Genomic DNA, 9,545 nt, shown 5'->3' on the forward strand with positions numbered 1-9,545 from the left:
CCACCTCTCTCACACTTCACCCACCCACCACCACCATCACAACCCACATCCACCACCATCATCCATCATCCATCATAGAGTGTGTGAGTAGTCTCGGGATCCAAGATTGATCGTAAGAGTTCTTGACAACCAAAGGCCATGTTTACCTAAGTCTCTTACATCACTTGGTGAAGACAAGTGTCTAGTGTAATACTTTTTATTTTTAATCTTTTCGCACTTTTTATTTGGTTATGTATTAATGACTTTAATAACTAGTTTCTTATGTTGAAGGTGAATCTTCCTTATCGTTTGTCCGTGGTGTCTTGGCATTATTTTACTGTCTATATAAAATAAAAGATTTTCACCATTCATATCTCCACGGTCTATATGGAGATATGTTGGCTACTTGGTCGGGGGTTAAGGGAATGGTTTGGAAAGAGTCTTGCCTTGTTCAGTATATAGATCCTGCAAGGACCTGGGTCAAATTTAGTAGGACCTCCTTCAATACCCACTGGTATTGGATGGCGGGGGTCCAAACTCTTTGATCCCCTCATATGTAAGCTACTATTAAAACTTTAACCCGGCTACTGAGGACTGTATCCCTGCTGACTCAGACTACTTAGCCGAGGGTAATGTCACCTTCAAAAGAGGGGCCGGCCACATTACGCATTAATAACTTAATTAATTATCTTTCAATAATCCGACCCTTTAGGATTGTATCCTTGCTGACTCAAACTATTGGGTTGAGGGTAACGTCACCTTCAAAAGAGGGGCCTACTACAATAAATAAGATAATCTCTTAAAAAGTGCAAAAGTGAGGAAATAATCAAAGGTTACACTGCCCTTCCTAACTGTTGCAGACCCAAAAGACTGATGAAGACTAAGTGCTGATGATCAATCAACTGTGTAGTCTCAAGTACTGCTGAAGACTAAAGCACTGCTGGAGCCTAAGCAGTGGAATGAAGGATCAGTTGTTTTGTTTATTTCCTTTATTACTTGTAATCAGTTGTTTGTAATCAATGGTTGTAATAGGTCAGTAGTTAGAGTTTGTTAGGAGGTTAGATGTCACTATCATTGGTGACATCAGCAAAGATGCCACAGTGGTTTGCTTCGTACTATAGTTAGAACAGTACCCTGTACTGTTCTATTAGCTCTTTCAACACTTGTCATTCTGTACGAATAGACTGTGTGAGCTCAGGCTGAGGGGGAGATTGTAATACATGCATGCATTTGTAATTGAATATTGAAATAAATTTAATCATTCGGTTCAATGATAAACATGTGTGTTTGAAAGCAATTCTCCTGTTTGATTGTGTGTGAAAGTTTGTTTCCATTTTAATTCCGCTGCAATTATTCTTCTTCATTTTCATTATTGTCAAACAAAACACAATCATAAGAAACTCAGATCCTAACACCATACCGGGTTCTGAAGGCTGTCTTGGGAACATCCTCTTCTCGGACTCTCATCTGATGATAGCCCAACCTTAAATGAATCTTTGAGTAGAAGCTCAACCCTTGCAACTAGTCGAACAGGTCGTCAATGCGGGGTAAAGGATAACGATTCTTGACTGTTACCTTGTTGAGTTCACGGTAGTCAATGCACATGCGAAAGGATCCGTCCTTCTTCTTTACAAACAAAACCGGGGCTCCCCAAGGCGAAGAACTGGGTCGGATAAAGCCTCTATCCAACAGTTCTTGGAGTTGATTAGACAATTCTTGCAACTCTCCAGGAGCAAGACGATAGGGTGCATGAACAATCGGAGCTGCTCCTGGTGTAAGATCAATTTCAAATTCTACCTGACGGTGTAGAGGTAGACCTGGAAGTGCCTCGGGAAAAACATCAGGAAACTCTTGAACAACAGGTAGGTCCTCAATTCTTTACTCCTCAGGCCGAGTATCAGTAACAAGCGCAAGAATAGCTGGATAGCCCTTCCACAAACACTTCTGGGCTTTCATGGAGGAAATGAGACTGACGGTTGCCCCACTTCGATGACCCTGGACAGACAACGATTCTGTATACACACGATTTTCTCCTTGCAAAGTATATCAGCTCGGTGTTTTGACATCCAATCCATACCAACAACTATATCAAAGCTGCAAAGAGTGATGGGGAGAAGGTCGATGTCGAACACTTGACCCAGAAGATCGAGTTTACAGCCTAAAAGTACATGTGAGGCTTCTACCGACTTACCATCAGCTAGTTCCACTACGTGTTTGATTTCGAGAGGTGTTGGAGTTAACCCTAACTGACGACTGAACCCCAAAGACACATAACTCCAGTCGGCACTAGAGTCGAATAATACAGTAGCGAAAATACCATTAATAGAGAACATACCGGTTACGACATTGCCATCGTTCCTTGCATCACCTGCTCTAATCGTAAACGCTCTCCCGCGAGCACCGTTATTCCCATTGTTGTTTCCCGCGTTGTTGTTGTTGTTGTTCTGGCGATTGCCCCCATTGTTATTGTTGTTAGCGTTCTGATTCAGTTGTGGGCAATCCTTCTTGAAATGCCCTTCACTACCACACTGATAACATCCCCTCTGATTACCCCGATTCTGCTGTCGTTGCTGCCTTTGTTGTTGTTGTTGGGGCTGTTGCTGTTGTTGCTTGGGGTATGGAGCTCTACAATCTTTCGCCATGTGACCCACCTTGTCACACCTTTGACATGCTCGGCTACACGAACCGTAGTGGTGAAAACTGCACTTGTTGCACTTCGGCTGTTTCCCCGCGTATGAGCCTGAAGTTTGACTGTTGTTCTGATTCTGGTTGATAGAGGATGACAGGCTGAAACTGCAGGTGTTGTTGTTGTCAGGCTTCTTTTGTGACTGATTCGAGTTAGTCCCCTTGTCTGCGTCATTCCATTTACGCTTGTTGTCAGTGGTGGGGGTAGCAGTAGCAGCAGTAGTAGTAGCAACACGTGGTGGCAGCGAGCCACGCTCCACCTCCTGATCAGTGATCTTATGGGCCAGTCTGATGATCAGTGGTAGGTTGTCGAGATTTGCTGCAGTGACTAATCCCTTAACTTGTGGTGCCAATCCCTTAATGTAAAGTTCGATCCTACAGGGTGGTGGTCGAGATAGGTTAGGACACATGTTTGCCAGCTCATGAGACCGTTTCATATAAGCCTCGATCTCAGATCCCTCCATCTTCAAGTTATAGTACTCGTTTTCCAACTTTTGAATTTCATCCCGAGGGCAGTACTCTTCCCGAATCACCTCTTTGAAATCATCCCAAGTAGTCGCGTTTGCCATTTCAATGCCCAGCATCTGCACCTGAGCATTCCACCAAGTCAAAGCACCATCCTCCAAGGTGCCAGAAGCAAACTTCACCCTGTCCCCAGCTGGACAGTTACACATAGCAAAGACGGACTCGGCTTTCTCGAACCAACGGAGCAGTCCCACCAGACCCTCGGCTCCGCTGAAAGTTTGAGGCTTGCAATCCATGAACGTTTTGAATGTACACACGGGTGGATTGTTCTGGTTTTGGTTCACAGGTTGACCTAAAACAAAAAGAAAGTACGCACAATAAGAATCGAGTGAAATGGCCGAAGACTATGCTTTGTCAGGTATATATCATACCAGCTTGCTGAGCTGCTAAAGCCTCAGCCACGCGTGTGTTAATCAGGTCAGTCAACTCTGCTTGAGTCATGGCGATGTTGCCACGTCCACCGCCTCGGCATCCTCCACGTCCACCGTAACGTCCACCATGTCCGCTCATGATTCTATACAAGAAGAGTGGAAAAGATAAGGATCGCAATTGAGTTGAAGTCAATCATCACCATGAGTTCCATGGTTTTGAGAGACTCTAACATTATACGAATAATGGAACAGAACCCTTTTCACACTTATTAAGCCTCACTGGGATTCACATGTACCTCACATCATTATTATGTGTGCACCCATAATAATAAGGCAATTTGCATGCTTATCTCAGTGCCTCTTAACTCGCTCTAAAAGGTTTCCCACACTCAAATAACAAAACGAGGGATACCACAAAACTAGGAATCACAAAAGTGGAAGGGTAGTGTCACACTATCAAGCAACACTAAAATATGCAGCACAGGTAATCACATCATGGTATCTAGTAAGTAGTTTCGTGCAAGTCGTGGGTGTGTGGCTACCAGATAAGTAATGCATAAAGTAAACAAAGGACGAACCTTACGATCTGGAGCTGAGTGTCATGGTCGTTTTCGATACTGTTTGGTTATAGTCTGGTTTTATGAAAACGTTTTAAAACCTAATTCACTATATCCAGTGGCTCTGATACCAAACTGTCACACCCCCAAAAATACCACAAGCGGAAACCTCCGCGAGGCGTGTGACGTACCCGGATCTAGCCACTAATCATATTGAACCATAAATAAAATAAACATTCCATTAAACGAAATAGTATAATTCAAACACCAGTGTAGAAAATTAAACTTTTTTAGCGGAAGCATAATAATTTTTTCAATAAGTTTAAATGAAAATGTTCAAAACAATGCAACCGCGAGAAGCGTTTCTAATGTCACGACCCATGGCCACTCCAGCTTCCTAGACAGCAAGTTCCATGACAGTGTACTTAAGGACCTGCAAGCATGCAAAAAAGTGTATCATACAACGTTGGTGAGCTCACAGTTTGTTTAACTGTTTGTTACCAAGTATTGATTTACGTTATGTTGATAATAAATCGATACCGCAGACGGCTCCCTTTTGCCCTTCTCCAATGCTCTGTCAAACATAGGTCATGATTTTAAAGTTATTAGTTTATGCCCGTCCTATCCTGGAATGTCGTGAGGGTTCCAAACCTAATAGCGCTATCAACTAATAACCCCGTTGCCCTACAAGCAACTTATTCGGTAGTATGATGGGACTTAAGTGATTGAAAGTGAGTGTATTATCCAACATCAACATTTACTGAAAACCGCCTCATATCCCCTACAAGGATATGGGTTTGTGAAAACTGCCTCACATCCCCTACGAGGATGTGGGTTTATGAAAACCCGTTTGTTTGTTTGCCTGTTTATTTATCCCCACCGGACGCATGCTTGTAATGAGAGTAGTGAACTCCCCTTAGTTTTGCTCGGTTTGTTAAGTTACCCGTTCCAAGTTAGTCAACCAAATCCTACCGTGGTTATTAATGAAATCGGTTTCATAATCAATTGAGTTACGTATATTCACAGTGTGCATTCAAAGCAAAGATCACCGTGACACATAGCAGTTATTCAAACTCATACATGTCATAAACTATATAAATTATTATAACTGTTCTGTTTGTTTGCTAACAGTATCTCCACGAAGAATCCATTCTTCGTGGGATGCTCTTACGGCGAAGAATCAGTGTTGGCAAAGAACCCCTCTCGGCGAAGAATCAGACTTCGTCGAGAGTGATTGTGACGAAGCTCTATTTTGTTCGTCATATGCTTGTCGGCGAAGAACACTCTCGACAAAGACTATACTTCGTCAAGAGGGATGGTGGCGACGAACCCCTACTGTTCGTCAAGGGCCTATCAACGAAGATTCAAGTTCTTCGTCAACACAAGTTCGTCAGGTGGAGAATCCTTCGTCACTTATCATTTTCGGTGGCTTTACAGTATATACCTATTCTCATCGAATCACACATCATACAAAAGATGGTAATTCTGTTTTAGTGCTTAATCGTCTCCATCATCAAACAACCTAACTTTAACCTTTCAAACAGATCTGATGAACAATTAACTTTCTTAAACCCTAATGTGCATGAACCCTAATGAGTATGCCAATGATATTCGACAATCCATATCGTCTGTTCATTCAAATTAATCACATACAATACTATGTCGCACATACACCATAATTAATCACATCATTCAATTAACATATAGTCAAGATCATACGACAAGATAACACAATCAATCACCATAACAAATGACTCGATTACAAGGATGATAACTAACTGACGATAAATGTGCTAGAACCAAGGACAGTCTTCACGAGAAGAGAGAAGGCTTCGATGGAGTGGACTGTCATTGCAAGGAAGGGGAGGAGGGAAATGATATTAGGGTTTTGCTATATTTTAGTGTTAAAAGGATTATGAGAAGACCAATCCCAATATTAAGTGTGCATGTGATCCCCATGAGAGCAGGGCCCTTGTTGGGCTTCGAAGGATTTGGGCCGAGAGCCCCTTTTAGCGAAGGATCGTCTTGACGGAGCATTGTACTTCGTCAAGAGTGAAGATGACGAAGAATCAATTCTTCGTCCAGAAGAGTTGTGACGAAGGTCCCTTTTTCATCGAGAGGAGGAGTTGACGAAGAATCCTAACTCTTCGTCAAGAGTTATGAAGCATGAACGTGAAACATTTAACAACTCTTAGGTTTACATCTAACAACCAAACATATCAAAACTTTAATCATTCATAAATCATGCACACGTTACACGTAAAACAAATTATGAAAACAGGATTATGAAATTTCGGGTTGTCACAGTGCCACTGCCAAATCAAGTTTTCTGGTGACATCGCACTACCGTGTGACCAACGGCATGACCGTGCTGATCTGATGACCCAGGCAACTTGTCCACTAGTCCACTTGGCTGACCTCGAATCGGGCAAAATGACGTCACCCGATAGCACCTGTCACACGATCATGCCACCATCGGCATGACCGAGCCGATCATAAAATCTTCTATAAAAACAGCCATTCGCTACTGGTTCAAATGTTGGGTTTTTCTCCATGTTTCTGGGCGATTTCTGGGTTCCGAAGCAGTCCTGATCAGACCACTTTGAAGCTTCAAGACCGAATGGAAGCATAACTGATCCAACCCATCAATTCCTTGCTTGTTTATGGTTCGATTCCTTGTTCTTGAACATGTATTCTGATCATTTTGCAACTTATGAGCTGATGTTAGTTTATGTTTAATGTAGTTTATGTAATAGTAGTAATGAACTTGTTTCTTGAATAATCTTCATGTTGTAATCTTGTTTGTATGAAACTTTAGTACTTTTCATGTTTGAATCTTCATGATTATATAATGAACGTTTCATTGATGTTGAGTTCCTGATTATGTTTGATTATCTTGGATAATGAATCTGTGGTTAGTGGGATGGTAACTATTTCTTGATTAATCACTTGTTTGTAGACTTTGTTTACACCATGAAACCGGACCAGGGTATTGGTTTTATACAAGATAAATCTTATTTTGATTAGGAATACTTTCTTGCACGTAAGGGTTCTAACGAATTATATGGTGTTGATTACATGTTCTTGAACGCGGTTTATGATCCTTGTTTAGTAGTTTTGGTCTGAAATTGCTGACATGGTAGATTTGTGTTCAAGACTTGTAAAGGTGAAATAGTTTGTTATATGATCTATTTAATTGCTTATCCTCGTGGCTGTATTGTGACCATCGATATTGCTTTCTTTGATAAGTGAGGTTAGGAATCCAGACCCGGTAAATAACCAATCTTTAAAGATTCGCATGAATAAATATCAATAGCTCACTAATGAATGATTTTAGGTGGTTAACGTGTGACCATCGCGTTAACTTTTCGAAGAATCATAATGCTAGAAATCCAGACCCGGTAACTAGCTGTCTTGCCATTGGAAAGTTGATTAAGTGCTTTTGTGACATATCTAGATAACATGTTTAGGTTGTTTGTGAAACAACATAATATTTATTTTTCATATTTGGAGTCTAATATGTTTTAGATATAATTTAGATAATTTAGTTAAACAACCATTCACTTATCCTTTTACTGGTACTCTAATGACAAAGATTTAGTACTTAATAACGCCCGTGTTCCATGGATCGATATCTGGCTCTTACCAATACTTTGCTATATATATGACGGGATACACTTGTCCTTTGTTGTGTGTGTTTTAATGTTAAGGTATAAACCATTTTTATAAATAAATAAACCACATTTCGTTGCGTGTGAAAATACTGTAAATAAATGTATATAAAACACGTACATCAACTACAAGGTCAGAATTATCATCGAATAGGAAGTCTACTTCCGGACGATGGGGAAGAACCCAAATTTTCACAGCTTTACATATATGATTCACAAAACGAGGTGGTAAATCATCAAAAAGTAGTAAGGTAATTTATTTATGAAATTGTGCCATTTATGATTATATATATTGCTTCCCAATATATTCACATCCATGTTTCATTTGAAATGAATGTAAATTTTAACATTTTATATTTCTTGCAGTTCTCAGATAGAATCTAAAACTACAAGAAACAACTAGCTTGATATTACAACCATCAAAAATTCTTAAAAATATGTTGGATTCTTGCAATCCTCTTGTCCAGTCCTTCAGAATGGTAAGAGATTGTTTTCAAGAAAATGAGTGGCAAGATGTAACCCTGAAGCTTATTGGAACAAGAGATAAGGATGGAAGAGTTCACAATTTGCCAACAGCATCAGAAATTGTTGCGTTAATAATTGGTGATTTTGATGGAGCATTTGATAAACGGGACATTTTTGTTAGAAAGAAGTCTGGTGGTCTTCAAAGAATTAGTGAACTTCATCCTTCATACCTTGCTTTGCAATATCCATTTATTTTCCCATATGCAGAAGATGGTTATAGAGTTGGTATTAAACATAAGGGATTCTGGTTGATAATGAGGTACTTAGAACCAACCTTACAATTAGAGATTTGTTTTGTTATAAAATACAAGAAAAATAGAATCAGTTTTCATTGTTAGTTAATGCCAAAAAACTATTTGAACAATTTTTGGTTGACGGATAGACGATGATAGAATCTGCCAGGTTGAATTATATAAGGACAAAACAACCGAAACTTACAACACAAAGTCTTAAGAATTTGAATGCTACTGTTGAAAGTGGAGAGAATAATGCCTCAAGTTGTGGTAAACCTATACTTTTACCTTCATCATTTACTGGTGGTTCTAGATATATGATGCAAAAGTAATTGTATGCTATGGCAATTTGCAAGTCTGTTGGATATCCCGATCTATTCATAATGGTTACTTGTAATCCCAACTGGCCTGAGATTTATAGGTGTTTGCATGATAAAGCTCTTAATGCTGAAGACAGACTGGATATTATCTCTAGATTATTCAAGTGTAAATTAGATCATCTAATAAAAGATTTCAAGAAAGATAAATTCTTTGGTGATATACAAGCAGGTACCTTTTACTTATATTTTTGAACTTTGAGCATCTAATTATATTTATCTAACAACTCACTCTTGAAAAATTTCAGTTATGTATACAGTTAAATTTCAGAAGTGTGGACTGCCACATGCTCACAAACGTTTGTTCTTGAGTGCTGAAAGCAAATTTCCAACTGCATCTGATATTGATCGTGTTATTAGTGTTGAGATACCAGATAAAGAAAGAGATCCTGAATTATATGAGCTTGTCAAGCAATTTATGATTCATGGACCATGTGGCACAGACAACCCACTTTGTCCATGTAATGTATGGTTCAGCAAAAATGTTCTAAAAAGTTTCCCAAAAAAATATGTAGATGAGACTTGTGTTGATTCTGAAGGATATCATGTCTATCGTCATTGTCAAACAAGTAATACAGTAATAAAGAATGGCGTGGCACTTGATAATAGGTTTGTAGTTCCT

The 9,545-nt window shown here is 39.7% G+C and overlaps 1 protein-coding gene across 1 annotated transcript; it reads right to left on the reverse strand.

The window, feature by feature from the left end:
• Positions 1 to 1,931: 1,931 nt before the first annotated feature.
• Positions 1,932 to 3,699, reverse strand: LOC110882520. The gene is made up of 2 exons (XM_022130519.1): positions 3,561 to 3,699; positions 1,932 to 3,481 (listed from the first exon to the last, which is right to left on the reverse strand). The coding sequence occupies exons 1-2, from the start codon at positions 3,697 to 3,699 to the stop codon at positions 1,932 to 1,934; spliced, it is 1,689 nt and encodes a 562-aa protein (XP_021986211.1).
• Between the last annotated feature and the right edge of the window lie 5,846 nt (positions 3,700 to 9,545).

This window comes from Helianthus annuus, chromosome 10 (assembly GCF_002127325.2).
Source record: "Helianthus annuus cultivar XRQ/B chromosome 10, HanXRQr2.0-SUNRISE, whole genome shotgun sequence".
In the NCBI taxonomy this organism is placed as follows: domain Eukaryota; kingdom Viridiplantae; phylum Streptophyta; class Magnoliopsida; order Asterales; family Asteraceae; genus Helianthus; species Helianthus annuus.